Source organism: Maylandia zebra, linkage group LG16 (genome assembly GCF_041146795.1).
Source record: "Maylandia zebra isolate NMK-2024a linkage group LG16, Mzebra_GT3a, whole genome shotgun sequence".
Lineage (NCBI taxonomy): Eukaryota > Metazoa > Chordata > Actinopteri > Cichliformes > Cichlidae > Maylandia > Maylandia zebra.
This window is the reverse complement of record NC_135182.1, coordinates 21,140,253-21,158,806: the sequence shown is the minus strand read 5'-3', so window position 1 is coordinate 21,158,806 and position 18,554 is coordinate 21,140,253. Positions and strand designations below refer to the sequence as shown.

At 42.6% G+C, this 18,554-nt stretch overlaps 1 protein-coding gene across 2 annotated transcripts in view; it reads right to left on the bottom strand.

Moving 5' to 3' along the window:
- The window catches only part of lrp2a (low density lipoprotein receptor-related protein 2a), a 54,662-nt gene that overhangs the window by 23,353 nt on the left and 12,755 nt on the right, over window positions 1-18,554 (bottom strand). The window contains exons 12-47 of one of the 2 annotated variants that reach the window (XM_023153013.3): window positions 17,618-17,841; window positions 16,985-17,191; window positions 16,695-16,897; window positions 16,411-16,551; window positions 16,014-16,217; window positions 15,369-15,561; window positions 14,234-14,359; window positions 13,985-14,115; window positions 13,648-13,785; window positions 13,260-13,541; window positions 12,882-13,121; window positions 11,299-11,418; window positions 10,733-10,849; window positions 10,260-10,640; window positions 9,358-9,606; window positions 8,571-8,782; window positions 8,302-8,486; window positions 7,976-8,204; window positions 7,665-7,842; window positions 7,397-7,525; window positions 6,477-6,643; window positions 6,125-6,268; window positions 5,921-6,030; window positions 5,275-5,452; window positions 4,960-5,173; window positions 4,630-4,869; window positions 4,246-4,434; window positions 2,129-3,061; window positions 1,884-2,049; window positions 1,647-1,805; window positions 1,272-1,561; window positions 977-1,177; window positions 763-789; window positions 623-658; window positions 281-523; window positions 71-196 (exon numbers count right to left, since the gene is read on the bottom strand). In XM_023153013.3, coding sequence (XP_023008781.1) covers window positions 71-196; window positions 281-523; window positions 623-658; window positions 763-789; window positions 977-1,177; window positions 1,272-1,561; window positions 1,647-1,805; window positions 1,884-2,049; window positions 2,129-3,061; window positions 4,246-4,434; window positions 4,630-4,869; window positions 4,960-5,173; window positions 5,275-5,452; window positions 5,921-6,030; window positions 6,125-6,268; window positions 6,477-6,643; window positions 7,397-7,525; window positions 7,665-7,842; window positions 7,976-8,204; window positions 8,302-8,486; window positions 8,571-8,782; window positions 9,358-9,606; window positions 10,260-10,640; window positions 10,733-10,849; window positions 11,299-11,418; window positions 12,882-13,121; window positions 13,260-13,541; window positions 13,648-13,785; window positions 13,985-14,115; window positions 14,234-14,359; window positions 15,369-15,561; window positions 16,014-16,217; window positions 16,411-16,551; window positions 16,695-16,897; window positions 16,985-17,191; window positions 17,618-17,841 — 7,312 coding nt within the window. The remainder of the gene's footprint in view (window positions 1-70; window positions 197-280; window positions 524-622; window positions 659-762; window positions 790-976; window positions 1,178-1,271; window positions 1,562-1,646; window positions 1,806-1,883; window positions 2,050-2,128; window positions 3,062-4,245; window positions 4,435-4,629; window positions 4,870-4,959; window positions 5,174-5,274; window positions 5,453-5,920; window positions 6,031-6,124; window positions 6,269-6,476; window positions 6,644-7,396; window positions 7,526-7,664; window positions 7,843-7,975; window positions 8,205-8,301; window positions 8,487-8,570; window positions 8,783-9,357; window positions 9,607-10,259; window positions 10,641-10,732; window positions 10,850-11,298; window positions 11,419-12,881; window positions 13,122-13,259; window positions 13,542-13,647; window positions 13,786-13,984; window positions 14,116-14,233; window positions 14,360-15,368; window positions 15,562-16,013; window positions 16,218-16,410; window positions 16,552-16,694; window positions 16,898-16,984; window positions 17,192-17,617; window positions 17,842-18,554) is intronic. The other variant, XM_012920901.3, reaches the window with a different exon arrangement.

Genomic DNA, 18,554 nt, shown 5'->3' with positions numbered 1-18,554 from the left:
ACAGTTACCTGATGCAGTTATGCATCAGGAAAAAATAACAACTTGATCCTGATATTGTTGTTGAACTTACCACAGTGTGTAGGACTCTCATCACTCATATCCCCACAGTCGTTGTCTCCATCACACAGATACGAGCGTGGGATGCAAATGTTGGTAGACTGACATTTTGTTTGCTCTGGCTGGCAGGTTCTCTCCGCTGAGATGATCGCAAATGAAAGCACATTTAATGCAAAAACAACTTCCAGTACTTTCCTCTATGTGGCACACTAAGGATACTCACGGCAGTTTCGTTCATCAGAGGTGCCATTGTCGTAGCAGTTGTTGATACCATTGCAAACATAGTCCTTTGCAATACAGCGTCCGTTGTTACAAGCAAACTCTGTGTTTGGGTCACAAGGTCTGAACAGACAGCCCACTTCATCGCTATTGTCCCTGCAGTCATCATAATGGTCGCAGCGGTAGTGGTAGGGCACGCATCGCCCATTGCCACAAGTAAAGACTGTAGGCTCACAAGTGTGGAAGGCTGCCAAACAGAATCGAGATGAGATCAGAGCTCTGGCCAGAAGAGTGAGATTGAAGGAAATGGGGGCTTGTACACTCGACCATTAAAAGCTCATTTTACCTGACAAGGCAATAAAGGATGACAGCAACTGTGGGACTGCATGCAAAGACAAGTATATTGATTCATGTGTTAGTACTGATTTGTGTTATTGCTCAAGACGGTCATTGGAAAAATAATCATAAATATGCAGGAATACACACCAGCGTAGCTGAGGATTGTTTTATGTCCTTGGAAATAAAATTTTAAAGCAGAAAAAGAGCATTTGTTAGAATTAGTAACTTTAAATGATTAAGAGTTGCATTTAACAGAGAGGAGAAGGACCTCAGGAGGGCTCTATAAGGACTGCTGTGAGAGTGAGATTGTTGGTAACCCAATAAAACTCGTGACAAATTTAGGATTACCGTGAACACCTACCACAGACTCTTTCTAACTCGTCACTTCCATCTCCACAATCGTCGTCATTGTCACATTTCCACTGGGCTCGAATACAGCGGCCATTCATGCAGGCAAACTGCCCTGGCTGGCAGCGAGTCCCATTATCAGGGATACAGTGTTTGTTGTCGGCGAGGTACCAGCGGCCCTCTGATGGACACCGACACTCAGCTCCATTAGGTCCTAACGTGACAAAATTGCAGAACAGTTTGTGTTATTCCTTCTCAATTAAGGCACTAGAAGAAAAACATGCTCGAGACAAAGGGGTTTCTTGTACCTGGAGTACAGATGTGGCTGCAACCTCCATTAAACTGCTGGCAGGGACTGTCACACTGCTGCTGCTTTCTGCCAGCTAAAACGTGGATGTCCATTGGTCGAGATGGAAGGTTCTGGATCATAACCCTCTGGTCAGAACCATCGTGTTTGTTGGCTCGGTAGATGCTGCGGGTGTTCCAGTCAGTCCAGTAGATGAACTGGCCAAACATGGTCATAGCAAAAGGGTAGATGGCTGTGCTGACAATAACTTCACGGTTGGAACCAGTAAGAGAGGATCGCTCAATCTTCTGTCTGATGGCAGAGCAAACAGATTATAATGGCAGTTGCTGCAGATTAACAAGACAACAAGATAAAATAAGATTTTTTCAGCTCTTACAAGCTGGCATCTGCCCAATAAAGCCTCTCTTCTTCATAGTCCAGGGTCAGGCCATTGGGCCACACAAGACTACTGTTCACGATCTCTATTCTGAAGTTTCCACCTAAGGTGGCACGCTCAATCTTTGCATGGGTTCCCCAGTCTGTCCAATACATGTATCTGTTGAAAGAGAAAGATTCATTTATAAATGTGCCGTTTAGTCTTACGAACGAAGATAGAGTGCTGTGTAAATCTTACCCCCTGCAGGGATCTAACATGATGGCCCTTGGCCTGGACACATGAGCAATTATAGTTCTTTGGGAGCCATCAACAGACATAGAGCTAATGCTCTGGTTGACATAGTCACTGTAGTAAATTCTTCTGTTTATCCAGTCATAAGCAATGCCATCAGGAGCACCAAGATCTGTCAAACCACAGAGATCACAACGCCATGAGCAACGCATCAACACAACTAAACTTACCAACATGAGTGTAAAACATACCTGAAGCCACCACTACAGGAGCCGAGATGGGAGAGGACAGGCTGATGTAGCTGATCTTGCTTGATCCTGCACCGGAGCTCTGGGTAAAGTAAATCCTTCTGTCCACGATGTCAAAATCCAGTGCCACAGAAGTACGAGGCACATTGACGACAGGGAAGGGCAGCGCATGGTCATCCGGATCGAGTCGCAGACTCCGGACAGTGCTCTCCGTAGTATAGATAAGGTAATCGTCCCTTGACACCACACAGCTTTCTCCATCTGCTCCAAGATTCCCAAAAGCACAGCTGCATTTTTTATTCTGACTGCCTGCATTAGAACCTGGGAGAGCAAAGCAGAAGTGGGCACAGCCTCCATTGGCTTCCAGGCAGGGGTTGTAGTTAAGCGCTTGTGCACTACTGGGCTGGGTTCGCTGGTCAAAGATGGTAATGTCCCTCAGCATATTGATATTGTCTCTAATGACAGCTGGCTGCTCTGTGTTTCCTGGCACTTTGCTTGCTTGGAACACCTTCTTCAGGTTTCTGTCCACCCACAGGATGTTATTCTCAAACACTGTAATCCCGTAAGGAGTTGGGTAGCGGCTGCCATACCTGACTATTTCTGTCTCTCCTCCTTGGGGGCTGACTCGAGCAATCATATCCAGAGAGTCATCGACCCAGTAAACATAACCAGTTTGAAAGTCCAGAGCGAGGCCTCGAGGCGTGATGATCCCTGAAGATACTAAAACCGTGCGATTGGTTCCATCCAAGAGCGCGCGCTCAATTTTTGGGTTCTGACCATAATCAGCCCAAAATAAGTATCTGTTTCTGGGGTCTACAATGATGTGGCGTGGCATGTCCACCTGGGTCTTGAGCAGCACCCTACGGAAAGTTGTGTTCAGGTGGAGCACCTCAACATACGTCTCAGTCAGGAAGGCATTGGTGAAATACAAATTCCCTTAAGAGACAAAACCAGTAAAGTGTGCATTTAATATAGTATCAACTCCAGTCATGTTAAGATAGTTTTGAAAGAAACTGGTCGGTCATGCTTGGTGTAGCAGTATAAGTTACTGGGATGATTGTGTTATCAGTACAACATGGTAACTGGACTAGCATTTATAGTCTTTTTCTAGTCTCGGCTCTTTCACATGTTTTCTGCCGTTCATTTTCTTGAGTGTAACCAGCATTTTGCAGCTTGTTGTAAATCCTGTGTATTTACAATTACTAACCTACCTCCTTGACTGCTCTCGATTAGGTAAGATGTTGTGAAGTTGTTTTTCTTTATCACAGAAGTAACTGTGATATTGTGCATGTTAGTTGTCTTCTGTGGTCTCTCAGGCCTTTTTGTGTTGCTGAGTTGGCCAGTGCATTCACTCTTCAACACTCTGAATCAACTGAATCAACTTCAGATATTATCTCTGCTTCATTTGTCATGAAATAACAAGGCAATGGGCCTCATTTGACCGTGAAGCTACTTGTCAGTCAATTGTCAAAATTATTTTTGAGCCTCTGAAAATAGAAGACTGTGGGTAGAAATGGCCACAATTCCTAAACAGTCATTGCAAAAATTCAGCAAAGCTCCTTGAATTAAAGCTGAAAGTCTGCATTTCAGTGAAGTCTTCACTGTTTTATTTAAAGTCCACTGTGATGGAAACTGAGAGGAAAATAACAGACAGTGTGACTGTCTACAAACTACTACAACTCCATAAGAAGGGACTGTGATCTATTTGTAATGTATTGTACATATATTTATTACTCTCAGATTTAGCCATTCTTATATTTTGCTTGTTTTATGTTATTGTATTTTTAATGCTTTACAGTTATTGTATTTTTTTTCTCTGTTGCTTGTGAAGCTCGCACACAAGAATTTCACTCACATGTACTGTACCAGTGTACCTGCACATGTGATGTGACAATAAAAGTGATGTGATGTGATTTGATTTGATGTGCTAGAAGTTAAATGAATCTCACTGCTGCAGAGTATTGCTTAATGCTAAACAATAAATGACCTCTATAGGAATTAAAGATGCTAAAGCCTAGGTACAGAATACATCCTGTAACACAGATTAGTTTGCTGTAAACCCATCTGCACATTACTTGTGTGGTAAACAAAACATGTGCTTAAATGAATGAACGGCATACCTGCCACCCAGTCGACAGCAATGCCTCGTATCCCGTTGCGTCCGATTCCAGATGTCACAATGCTACGTAATCCTGAGCCATCTGGCTTGATTCGTCTGACCCCGTTCTGTATCGCCACAGTGCTGCTGAAGTCACACCAGTAGATGAAACCAGAAGCCATGTGGACATCAATGTGTAAAGCATTACGGCCTGTAAGAGGATAACCCAGTCATTAGAGGTCATTACTGTCTCTTCAGAGGGAATGAATGCAAACAAACAACAACAGATCACTAATTTATTTAGTTGATTACAACAAAGACTAACCCACATTTTAAAAACGTTATTACTAATTTTATTATAACCTGCATAGTTAATTATGTATGCAACAGTATTACAATCTCTGACCTCTTCCAGCTACTGGCACCATGGCCTCAGAGTGGTCTGACCCTTCTAGACTGAAGCCTTTAATAGCAGACAGAGTAGAGATGACGACGTAAGACTGGTAGGGAGAGCAGGTCCTGTTGTCGGCATTAACTTTAAAACCTGTGGCACATGCACAGGTGAACAGACTCTGTGGCCGAGGCAGACAGAGCTGTTCGCACGCTCCCACGTTGTTTGTGCAGCCATTAGATGTACCTGCAGAGGCTGAGAGCGTAAACAGAATCCAGTGAGACTAAAGAGCAACAGCAAAGATAATATAGGCAGTGAACTGAGGCAGATCTGTGTGTTACTCACTCTCTCGAAAATGAACTTTCAGAACTCTGAGTCCAGACACGTTGTCTCGCATCACGACCTTGTTGGCTCCTGTGGACTTGTCCACACGCTCTATCACCTCAAAGTTGCGGTCAGTGTAATAGAGGTAGTTCTGATAGACAGCCACACCCCAGGGGTGCGACAGGCCTGTCACTATGGTGATGCGGTTGCTTCCGTCGGGATCGCCACGTTCAATCTGCGGCATTTTAGGGAAACCAAAACAAATTAGTGCTTTAAATAAATTGCAAATAATTATCAGGATTAAAGCACCTTAGAGAGAGCTAAGTAAAAACCCACCACGCCAGTGCTTGTTACAGCCCAGTATAACTTGTTCTCTCGGATGTCCACAGTAATGAACTCAATGTGATCAAGATTGTTTGTGAACAGGGTGACGGGGTTCAAGCCATCCATGTCTGCAGATGCCACCTTGGCAGGGATGCCACTCTCGGTTCCCTGGTCTGTCCAGTACAGTTTGCTTAAGAACATGACAGACAGTGTCAGCGTCTGCCTTTGCAATTTAATCACAGATGCAATACACATGCATATCACGTTTAAAATTTTTTAAAAGTTCTAGCAAAACAGAGAAGCACACTGTTATCGCTAAATGTATACTGTTTAAATATGAGGCGCAACAATATCAGCATCTACAGCAATAACACACTTTCTAAGCTGAATGAACTATCTTCCATTTGAGAACTCATGCCGATGAAGTCATAGAGCAGAAACTTAATGAGCACATAGTGTCTTCATGCGGGAGTAAAAAATCTTAGAAATATCTTGTGCTTGACTGCACACTGCTGGGGTTTTAGAGTGCAGTGTAGTATTCAGTAACACAAGTTGAGATCTCTCTAGAGGCCGAGCAGATGGCAATGAGGAGGCTGTTAGAGCTCAGTAGCTGTGTGGTTGAGCGATCTGTGCCAGGACTGTGTTAAATAGGGCTTACCCACGTGCTGGGTCCACGGCAATGCCAACAGGACTACCAGCGCCAGTTGGGGAGCCGTTATTCGTGATTAGGGTTTTCCGGTACTGTACCTCCCCTCTCAGCTTTAAGACCTTTGCCAAACACAAAGAGGTGCAATTATTGTGCTGCACAACTGCATTGCAACACTAGTTTTTTTTTTACTGAACATGGCATTATTCGTTTCACCTCAATAGACTGTGTAGCTGGATTGGTGTAGTACAGATTCTCTGTTATCCAGTCCAAGGCCAGCCCAACCGGGGAGCCAAGAATGGCTGCAGGGGCAAACTCTGTCCTGTTAGTGCCATCTGACTTCACCCTGTGGATCTCACCCTGAAGGAGGACAAAGACAGACATATTAACCTCAGCATGAGTCTGTATTATGTCTTCTTAGCAAGTTTATTGGCTTTCTTTTTTTTTTACAATGAACCCTTATGACATGCACAGGATGTCTCTACACAACACTTGAGTTCCTTATTTACTTTTGGGAAAAGGCATAAAGAACTATAAAGCTGTATAGTATTTCTGCACAGTCACTTACTGGGTGCTCCACCCAGTAGATGGTCTGTTCATTGTCATCAAAATCGACATCGTAGCCATTTTGAAGCCCAGCGACAGGAACCATGGCATCATTACTCTTGTCATCCAGGTTCAGGGAAATGCCATAGATGATGCTGTCTCTCACAACGACCAGGAACGGATCCTCAACTAAAGATGGAGTAAAAAAAGCAAAAAACATTAAAAAGACATTAAACGTTTTTTTTCTACAGTATGACAGCAAACCCAAAGCAAAAAAAAAGAAGAATACTTTTAAAATTATTAAACAAATTCCAAGACAGAGCTCAAAAGATTTGCCCCCAGGATGCTTTCGGTGCATGATATCTGGTGCAAATTACACATCCCTAGACATCCCTAAAAAACCCTTATCTATAAAGAGGATTGACTGGTGAAAGCTGGTTGCACAATCTGATTTGCTTTGTCATCACAGATTAAAATCAATGAATGGTTGTAGGGCATTTTCATTCTTGGATAATCGCTGGCCTCAGGGGGAGACTGTGTCCTGTTTGGTTTGAATGGGTTGAAACCTGAGATGAGTTAAGCTGGTGACCTAACTAAGACTCCTTGAACACTGAATTAAAGGTCCCTTGTCTTTTTAAGACCTTGAAAGACACGCATATGATTCTTAATATTTATAACTGGAACAGCAGTTTACAGGAGAATCTAAATGGGAGACTGTTGACAAGTATCTGGATCGTTCAGGTTAGTGTTTTCAAAGATTTATTCTCTTACCAGCATTGAGATAGCTGCAGATAAAGCATGAAAGCGCCATCCTTTCTGCTGTAGCAATAACCACAGCTGATGAAGACCTGAGTATTTCAACATATCTGCTACATCTGATCTGACTTCCTTTTTCATCAAACTGAGTGATGAGTGTTTTCCTCCATGTGGCAGGGCGCATACCTCTGGTGCAGGTGATTTGGTCCGCTGCCAGCATCCAGCCTGAGGGGCAGGCACACGAGTAATACCTCGGTCCCACAGCAGACAGGAGGCAGATATGAGTGCAGGAGCTCCTCAAGCAGTGATTTTCCCCTGCAAGTTGTCAAACAACACATGCACACAGACAGAATCCAAAAAGTCAGGTTCTCTCATCATGTGGCCAACAAAATGGTCAGCATCAGCGGATAAAGATGAAGCAAAGACTAGATCAGGTTCAGTCTATTCATCATACCTGCTGGCTGCCTGGCTGGGTGCACTGCCACCAGACCCATGGGCTGAGGGAGGTTGAACAGCATCACTGTCTGGTTCTCCCCATGCCACTTATGAGCTCGCATCACACGGTTGATGTATCTGTCGGTCCAATACACAAAATCCTCAAAAATGGTAATTGCGTGGGGGTGTTGCAGTACCTTTTCATAGAGAGTAGCAAAAGAAAAAAAAGTGTGTCTCACACATGCTATTCAGAAGAAAACTGATTATTAACATAAACGTTATCATTATAGATGTATCACTAGCATAAAGTCTGCTATCTCATACACTCACCAGGTCACTGGCCAAGACTTGCTTCCTGTTGTTGCCGTTATAATCGCAGAAGTCAATGAAATCCAAGTAGGCATCGGCAAAGTACAACAAATTGTTTGGGTAGTCTATGGTTAGACCATTAGGCCAGTACAGTTTGCTGCTTATGATAACAGTTCTTTGCTTTCCATCCATGCTGGCCCTCTCGATGCGGGGGTTCCTCCCCCAGTCGGTCCAGAACATCAGGTGAGCACTAAATCAAAAAACTCTCTCTTAATATCAACTTCTTTGGTGATGAGAAGCTGTGACCATAAAATACAGATTAAAACACAGATCCAAATTCTTCTCACCTGTCTCTCGGGTCCAGCACTAGACCTCGGGGGTTGGTTACATTTTCACTCACTAACACAGTTCGGTGGGTGCCGTCCAGTTTAGACACTTCAATTGTCTCCAGGACGTAGTCAGTCCAGTACAAGTTCCTCCCCACCCAGTCCACTGCAAGGCTCTCTGTCACAGTCACTCCACTGTCGAATATCTGTGCATTAGAGACTCATTCTTAGTTAATGTGCTTGACGGTCAAATCTGACTTCATTCAAAGCTGTTTGCAAACTACACTCACCACGACTCTGTCGCTGCCATTTTTGTGAGCACTCCAGATTCTGTCCTGGCTCGTATCAGACCAGTAAACCCGCTCAGTGACTGAGTCAAAATCTAGGGCGACAATGTTGCGTCCATCTCGAACAAGTGACCGGACTACGTTGGGTTGGGTGGTAATGTCATCTTGTACAATTTGATTCCGACTTGCCACCAACAGGAAAGCCTGACGAGAATCTATAAACATGAATCAAAATCCCTGTTATCTATTTTTCAGTTTCCATTCTTGTGCTAATAAGAGGACTTATCAGCTTTTGTGTGCAGACCAAAACCATACAAAAGACGGTTAAATAGCCCCTACTCAAATGACAATCCTTTGGGAAGGAGCTTTTGTCCAAATAAGGTCCTATTGTATTGCAAAGTCTTTCAGCGGGTTATCTGTTGGGAAGAGGAGCTCATGTCAGGCACGCTCCCCATACACAGCCTTTTGTTTGTGATTATGTCCTAATTACACTGGTGATGGGCAGTGAGTGACATACATGTTATTTGCCTTATCCTATGAAATCAGAGCAGCAAAGAGAGACAGGACAGAAGAAAAAGAGTGTCAGTCTTGCAGTCTAGGGTCTAAGCTCCCCTTTTGATGTGCCTCCTTACAAGAAGAAGCACAGTGGAGAAAGTATGTGCTGTATAGGCAAATGACTACAAGGCTGATGATCTGCCTTTTTCCTACTTTTATCCATCATGAGATTATGGATAGTTTTTAAATGAGTTGTATTCAGTGCACAGAAGGTTTGAGCTGTATCCATCCTCACCTGATGCCTTGCAGGTACGCTGGTCTGCTTCAAGAGTGTAACCATCCTGGCAGTGGCAGCGGAAAGAGCCTCTCTCATTAAAGCAGTGCTGGCTACATAGTCCAGGGGGATTACACTCATCAATGTCCTCGCAAGTTTTGGAGTCATTGCTAAGCTGATAACCCACAGGGCATGTGCACTGGGCCCCAAATGGACCTTGGATACATCCATGGGTGCAGCCAGCATTGTTGTCTGAGCAGCTCTCCTGATCTGAGTTAAAAGCAGGGAAAAGACAATTAAGTACTGGGGGAAAAAAAGTCAATTAGGCCTTTAATAAATATGCAGCAATCTAATAATAAATTTTTAAAAAAGCAGTCACTACATTAATTAGGTATCCTCAGAAATATTATTCTGAGCCAGAACTATTTTTATGCCTGTTTGTGGTACATAATGAATAAACATCTATATAACTATTAAAACACTAAATAGAAATGCTGCATCTGTTGAAACATGAATCAAAACTACAACTGCAGAATTTCTAGCAGTGATTGAGAGTTTGCTTGTTCCTACCTGGCAAAGGTTCATCTGAAAGTTGTGAGAAGGGCAAGAAGGGAAAATCACAGATCATTTTCAAGTTAATACAGGACAAATCACATACATGCTTGATTTTAAAATGAGAATACAAAGACAAACCGATGGCATTCAACACAAAATTTCTGTGAATTTAAGGCCCTCCTGCTTATAGAAAACAAGAACCAGAAAATTGTCAAATTAAACTAAATCAGCTGAGAGATTGATCCTGTTTCGCCATGTGATGTGAAAATGTAATTGAATTTGGTGAGGCCAGACTCAAAAATAAAACAATTAAGTGCTGATATCCAAAGATTACGGTCTAAGCTGAAGAAAGCAGAGAACAGACTTACTGCAAAGGGGAGACTCGTCAGCACCATTGGGGCAATCAGGAGTGTTGTCACACACTGTGGTGAGGTTTATGCACACACTGTGACCGGGACACTGCCACTGCCAGCTTGGACACCGGAAAGGTGGTGTGGGACAGTCTCTTTCATCACTCATGTCTCTGCAGTCGTTGTCCCCATCGCAAATCCAACTGCGGAGCACGCAGTTTCCGTTATCGCAACGGAACAGCGAGGAAGGGCAGGTGCGAGGTGGGCAGGCGTGGTGCTCATCACTGCCATCCTCGCAGTCTGGATGACCGTCACACTCCCATGAAGATGGGATGCAGCTTCCGTCTGATTGACACTGAAACTCACTCTCGTGGTGGCACATCCCTGGGGGCCTGGTAGCTGAAAAAAATTTAAATACATTAGCAAGCTAAATAATTATGCAGGACTTTGCTAGTATAACCTCTGACCACTGGAAGCATTTAAATACTTACGACAGTTCTGCTCATCTGAACGATCGCTGCAGTCAAAGACTCCATCACATCGGTAGTAGGAGTTGATACACTGGTGACCCCTGGAGCACTTAAACTCATTCATAGTGCAGTTGTATACTGAAAAAAATCCAGCCACATACATTAATGCTGATATTTTATATTTCTGAGCTTAGCTATTATGCATATAGATCAATAAATTAAGAAGCTTGGGAAATGTTTGTTGAATATTAAAGAGGATACTGTAATGCATGAATGACCGAACAAATTAATTAATTCCTTATAGGGAAATGGGCTGTATGAATAAGACACCAGTTCATAACAACTTCTCAAAGTAAGAGACAAGGCTGCAGCAAGTCTACAATTAGATCTTCAGAAGTCAAAGTGATCTAGTGAGCAACTAATATTATTAGTTTTATAACTGCAGGCAAAATGAAATTAAACTGATTTTATCAAACACGCACATGTGCTCTAAACACAATGCTTGGCACACTGCAAGTAAGCACCACACTAAACCAGCAAAGTTTATGGGGCTAGCAACTCTGTGTATAATCTAGAACGCTACTTACTGCATCCCTGCTCATCCGCCCCATCCACACAGTCCCTGTCTCCATCACAGACATAGTTAGGATCTATACAGCGGTGGTCTGGACACTGAAACTGTCCCGGATGGCACGTGTTTCCCAGATCTGTCAACGCAAAATGTTAGAAAAAAACATGAGCCTGTGAGTTCATCTCCTTCATTAGTGGGCAATGCATATAATAGTGTACAAGTCTTAGCTTAAAACGATGTTATTTTTAAGAGGAAAAACAACCATGCTTCTTCAAAATCTAATCAGTGCCAACGTGCAGCGAGTCCACAAAAGAGTCAGTGTTCTCCAAAGAAATAAACAGGATCTTATTAGGGAACTTGGGTCTGGTAGGGAGTTGATGTGCATGTTGCCTGAGGAGTTAAATCATTAAAATAATATTTATAAAATATTAATCTTCACTAGCCTACTGACTAGCTTTAACACACTCACACACACATATATATATGTAAAGAAAGTTTTTTCAGAGGACTCTATGCAATCCTGTGAAAAACGAATACAACCTCACTGGTTCTATATATATTAAGAGCAAATAGCAAGCAGGTGCTGCTAATCTAATGCACGTAATTAACTGATTATTAGTGAGTATCAAAGGCTTTGCCAGATTGCTCATCTGTTGCTGCATCTGCTCATCTGTTAACACAATGCTGCAATCTGCCCAGGAGTGGAAATCTCATCAAATTCACCCTAAGGTGAGATCATAGAAAACTTAGAGAAATACAAACGCCCTCCCCAAAAAACAATAATTACATCTCAGACTCTACAGGCCTCACTTAGCAATTTAAATGTTATATTTCTTGAGAGTATCGTTAGAAAAAGACTGCACGAGTGTGGCTTGTATGGGTTCCCAGGAGAAAGCCTCTCCTTTTAAAAAATGAACGTGGCGGCATGGTTTAGGTTTGCAAAATTGCATTTAAACACACCAAAGATTTTTGGAACCACATCAAAGATTTTTGGAACATTTGTCAGATAGATGAAACCACAGTGTAGATGTTTGGCCACAATGCACAGAACCATATTTGGGCAAACCAAACACAGGATACCAGTACAGACATCTCCAGCTATCAAGCATGGTGGAGGAAGGGTTATGAATTGGGCTTGTTTTACAGCCACAGCTCTCACCATCTTTTGGTCATTGACTTGACTACAACACCTCTGAAAATCAAAGTATTCTAGAGTCAAATGTGACAGCTGTCTGACAGCAAAAGCTTAGCTGAAATCGAGTCATGCTACAAATCAATCAAGCAGCAGATTTACAACAGCATGGCTAAAAAAGAATCAAGCTGTTGCAATGGCCCAGTCACAGTCCAGGCTTCTACCTGACTGAAATGTTGTGATTGAACCTTAAGAAAGCTGTGCATAAACAAATGCCTGCAACCCCCAGTGAAATAAAGCAACGATGTAAAGAAGAGTGGGCAAAATTCCACCACAATTAGATGAGAAACTGATAAATTCATACAAAAATCAGTTACTTTCCCGTGTGTATTGTGTTGAGATACCATGATAAATCTCTAAGCAAATCCTATTTATGTTAAAGTGTTAGCTTCTTTAACAGCACTTACGGCAATCAACTTCATCCGAACCGTCGACACAGTCATTATCAGTGTCGCAACGCCAGGTGTGTGGGATGCAGCGGTGGTTGGCGCAGGTAAACTGATTGGCAGGGCACGTTCCAGGCACGTGTGTTGGGCAGTTGATTTCATCGCTGTTATCAAAACAGTCATTTTGCCCATCACAGCGCCATCCTGCAGGCACACAGCGCTGATTGGCACAGGTGAACGCAGAGGGGGAACAAGTGGTGTCTAAAACAAAAGAAAAGGTATCATCTTTAATTTAAACCATATTAACATAAGCTGAGTAAAAACCCAAAGGCAAGATTTTTTGTAGGGTTTATGTGGGATTATATAATCAACTAAATTAAAGAAAAAAAAATGCATTACTATTAATGCCACAGTTGACTTCATCACTGTTGTCATGGCAATCATCAACACCATCGCATCTGTAGCTGTTTGGGATGCATTTGCCGTTGCCACAGGAGAAAGAGTTGGCCCCGCACTGCAGTGTGGGGGGCTCATTGGAAAGGTCCTCCACACAAGCCCGTTGGTCTGGCGACAGCTTCATGCCATATGGGCAGCCACACACCCTCTGCGAGTCTGGGGCTGGGAAGCAGAAGTGGCTGCAGTCTCCATTAGGATTCGCCGGCCTGTTGCAGAGGTTGGAACCTGAGAAGAGGAGTGGAGGCTAATTAACAGGAATATGACTGACAATTGCAGGCTGAGGCTACGCATGGCAAGCGGAGTGAGAAGAACAGTGAATAAAGGTACTCACCAATCTGAGAGTTGGAGTTGAAAGATTTGACATGCATGATGCCGCTAATGCCTCTTCTGATAATGACCATCTCCCCACCGTCGGTCTTGCGCACACGTACAATGCTTCCCATGCGCCAGTCAGTGAAATATGCATAGCCTTTAAGGGACAGGAGAAATGGAGCACAGCCACAGTTACTTCATCTTTCACCAACATCTGCTAACAACAATTGTCCATTTAACATGATCATCACCAAAGCAAGACATGACAGTTTTTAGTAATCAAAACTCACTCATCATTTAGATCGAATGTATGATATTGTACTAGATAACAGGGTAACTTAAAGCTGATGCCTAACCTTCAAAAATGGTGAGACCAAATGGATGGGAGATCTGGGATATGCGGTCCAAAGAAAGTCTGTTCCGTCCATCAAAGTTGCTGTGCTCTATTTTGTCAAAGAAGGCATCCACCCAATACAGACGCATAGAACTGTGAGGACAGCAAAGCAAAGAAATATCAATTTACAATCAACAGCCACATTGAAGCTAAGAGTGGTTCATAGGAGCAACAGTTTATGGGTAAAAAAGAGTAATGGTATATTGTTCACCTCCAGTCGATAGCTAGGCCATTTGGCCAACCAAGAGTAGTGTTTACAATAGACAGCGCATGTGACCCATCACCCCAAGCTCTCATAATCTTCGCTGGCCGGTACCAGTCAGTCCAAAAAATATACCTGATGAAGAAAATGAATAGCACAACATATTTAATTCAGAAACTCTCCCACTTAAGCAAAACCATTAAACTGCATGACATGTTTATCTGAACTTTTGTCAGCGCAGAGCATTTTTGTTTATTTGTTTGTTTTTTTAAGCCAACTTCTTAGTCTTCATTACGATACTGCCTTTCACATAATCAGCTAATCTCAGCTATTTGGCACAGGGGCCTTATGACTTTGAGGCCAAAGGAAATAACAGCTTGTCCTAAATAATCATTCTTTTTAATCAAGGCAGAGTTTAATTTGTGGATACTTTATGAATGGGTGACCAGGGACCGCACTTTGCATGGGACTGCATGGCATTTTTATGCCTCCTAGCTGTATGAGCTGTATATAATTTAATCTTTAATTTCACATGGGGGACAATATGACATGAAGAGACACAGCAAATGTGAACTCTACAGATATGGTGCGAATTTATGTGAACAGCAGCTGAATGCAGTTTTTACAGTTACTAGTATAGAAAAAGGCAATATATTAGTGCAAGAACATTAGAGCATAAGGTTAGATGGACAAACTTGTAGTTTTACATTTTCCTTCAGTCCACTGTAAAGCCCTGGCAAAGAGAAGATGGAGGCATTTCCCAATCATGTTCACATATGGCTTCTTCTTTGCATCATAGAGTTTTAACCTGCATCTGTGGCTGGTACAGTGAACTGTGTTCACAGACAGTGATTTATGGAAGTTTTTCAGAGCCATGCAATGATTTCCATGATAGAATCATGCCTGTTTTTAGCACAGTGCCACTTGAGGATCCAAAGTTATCAGGGTTATTAGCTATTTTTGGCCTTGTGCACATAAATTTCTTCACATTCTCAGAATGCTTTGATGCTATTATGCACTATAAATGATGAGATATTCAAAGTCTTCACAATGTACCTGGTGCATGTAATGGTGAGCATGAATTTGCTTTAAGGAAAAACAGACAGAAAAATACTAACAATTCGTTGATGTTAAAGTGATTTACCCAATAAGAGGATGCACTACAATGGCTCTGGGGTTATTGAGGTTACGAATGATGGCCCTCCTGGACTTATCAGCTAGCTTCATGACGGATATGCTTCTATATCGGGGGTCAGTCCAGTAGAGGTTCTTTGAAATCCAGTCGTAAGCCAGGTCCTCCACTCCGTCTACTCTGTTGGCTGCCAGTACCTCCCTGCCTGTGCAGATCAAAGCAGTCAGAGCACCGTTTAACATAGAGATGAAAGAGGAACACATTTAAATAAATAGGCTGTCAGCTTCCATTTTCCTCTTCCGGACCGGACAGAAAAAACTAGAGCAACTCCAAAAACAACACCCCTGATCAGAGCAGTGCTGTTTCTTTCTTTCTTTCTTCCTCTGTGTGTGTGTGTGTGTGTGTGTGTGTGTGTGTGTGTGTGTGTGTGTGTGTGTGTGTGTGTGTGTGTGTGTGTGTGTGTGTGTGTGACATAGTAGCTACTTTCATTTCATAACAAGAAATTCTTGGTCCTTATTATTTCTATTTTCAGGTCTTTAGGCTGATATCAGTTATATGAAATATGATCTATTTTACACGATCTGTGCTCCTGTCAGTTCCCTCCCCCATAGCAGCAGCCATATCTTTAGTTTAAATTCAGCTAGACAAGATGCTCACCTGTCCCATCCACCTTCTGTTTATAGATAATATCTTTGGCTGTGTCTGAGAAGAAGATGGCATCATCCTCAGCACTAAAATCCACTCCAACAAAGTAGGAGGGGGATCCAGTAACAGGGAGAATGATGTCCTCTTGAGTAGAGAGGTTGAAAGGGATCCCTCTTATAGCCAGCTGGCTGGAGAACAGCAGAAACTGTCTCACGGCTGTGGGTTTGACATCAGCAGACAAGATTAAAGAAAACGGACATTAGTGACACAGAGCTGAGTAGAAAACAGTATAAAACTCATGTTGATTTCTGTATACACACTATTTTTGGCATTTTAAACCAAGAAACATACTAAAGTCTGCAAAAAAAACCCAAACTTGCAACAATTAAACACAGAAATAATCTCTTACCTAAACATCGCTTGCCATCAGCATGCAGGTCGTAGCCCATGCGACATTTGCAGCGGTAACCCAGTCCTCCATTGTCACTCCTGTGGCTCAGGACACAAATCTGCTCACATCCACCTCTGTCTACACTGCAAGGGTTTGGCACTGGACACAAAAGAAAGCAATCCAGGTTACTGGAAAACTTATATAATCTCGGTAGACTTATACTTTACATTAGTAGGAACCATGAGAAGTATGAGCAGCATCAGGACCATCATAATGAAGATTTGTTTCTCTGATGGTCTTACCTTGTGGCTGCTTCAGCTGATGTATCACTGCTACTCCATGTGGGGTCTGAGATGTTCTGTAAACCACTTCAGAGCTTCTATCTGTAAACTTGTTGGCTTTCATCACAGCCATCTTGGTCCAGTCCGTGAAATAGACATTGTGCTCAAACAGACTGATGCCAAATGGATGAGGGATCACAGTACCTCCGTGAACCACTGTTTTTCTATCAGAAAAAACATTAGGGATGTTTATTTATTAGAATATATAAATGAAAAATCTTACTACTTGTTGCATTTGATTAAGTATTTACCTATGCAAGCCGTCATAGGTTGCAGTTTCAATGTAGTCATAGCGGCTATCAACCCAGTAGACGCGCTTAGCTTCTATGTCTAGTGTGATACCAGCTGGCCAGCCCAATTTACTGCTAATGATACCATAGCGGTTGGTTCCATCCATGAAGGCCCGCTCCAGGCCCGGTTGTCCATTCAGTGACTCCCAATCTGAGAAGAACATATACCTATGAAAGGAGGGGAATATATTGAAGTGGGATTATTAGATCACAGCTTCTACATACAAAAAGTACAGCACATGTATTGTCTAACAGAAACTCCTACAAAATCTTTAAAGGATTTTCCTCTTTTAATTAAATCCAGCATGTACAGAATAGCTATATGTCTCCAACGTGGGTGGCTGTACATTAATTTAGGATAAGCAATTTCTCTGTAACCACCTGGCTCTCCTTCCCCCATGAACTAAACTATTGGATTACAATAAGGGTCATCACTTATATTGCTCCTCACTAATCCACCCAGGGCAATCTGCTAATCTCACCTGCCTCCCCCCCCTCCACCCCATTATTCCATGCCAATGGAGCACGACAGATACTGAATGTGGGGATTGGGAATGGAAACACAGATGAATGGAAACTGGGAGATGTGCTTACCCGACAGTGGGGTCCACCGCCAGTCCTCTAGGGTTTCCGAGGTTTTCAGTGATGAGTGTGACCCGGTTACTTCCATCAAAGTCCACCATGTCAATCCTGTTGACGCTGGCCTCCACTACATACAGTTTATTGTTCACCCAATCCACTGCCAAATTCTCAGGGTAGTCAACTGATACATTTAAAACCACCTGCATGTTGGAACCGGCCATATCCACGGAAAACACCTGTACACAAAAGATGCCATTGTTTTCAGAATATTAGTCTTTAGGTGGTCACGCTTTAAGAAAAAAATATAGGAACATTTTACAGGCTTCATTCATCTGCTTTCTAGTGAATCTAAATATAATGCTTATCCAGTCTCATTAAAGTAAACCCTAATATTAGCTTTATTTTTTATTTATGTATGTAATTTTAAGACCATAGGCCCAAGATTTTGTCTGTCACCACTGAAATTAAAGCCAGTATGAATGTGGATTGCATACTGGCATACAGTTATAGCTTAAAGCTTTGACAAGTAAGTATTTAAGTGCAATATAGAACAGTCAAGAGTCAAGGAAGCATCAGACAGTGTGTTTGCTTATTTAAGTTTTCTGGCTTTTGACATTTCTGTCAAGTTTCTGTCTCCCATTACTATGAATTCAACAGATTTTTGGAAAACTTGACAGTGTGCAGGTGGTTAGACGGGCACTGCTTTTAGCAGCTCTGCTTCATTTGAAACAAGATCCACACGTCTTAAAAGCAGGATTTCAACTGACCTGTTTAAAGAGAAACTGAAGATGTGGAAATAGCCTGGTAGTTTAACCTTTCCGGTTGCATTCACATGCCCTGTTTGTGCTCTCCCTACTTTTAATCGGACATGCTGCCATGGAGGTGGCTAATATTCACAGATGCCCAGTCAGCGGTAAAGTCATGTGAGAAAGTTTTCACAGGACTCTGT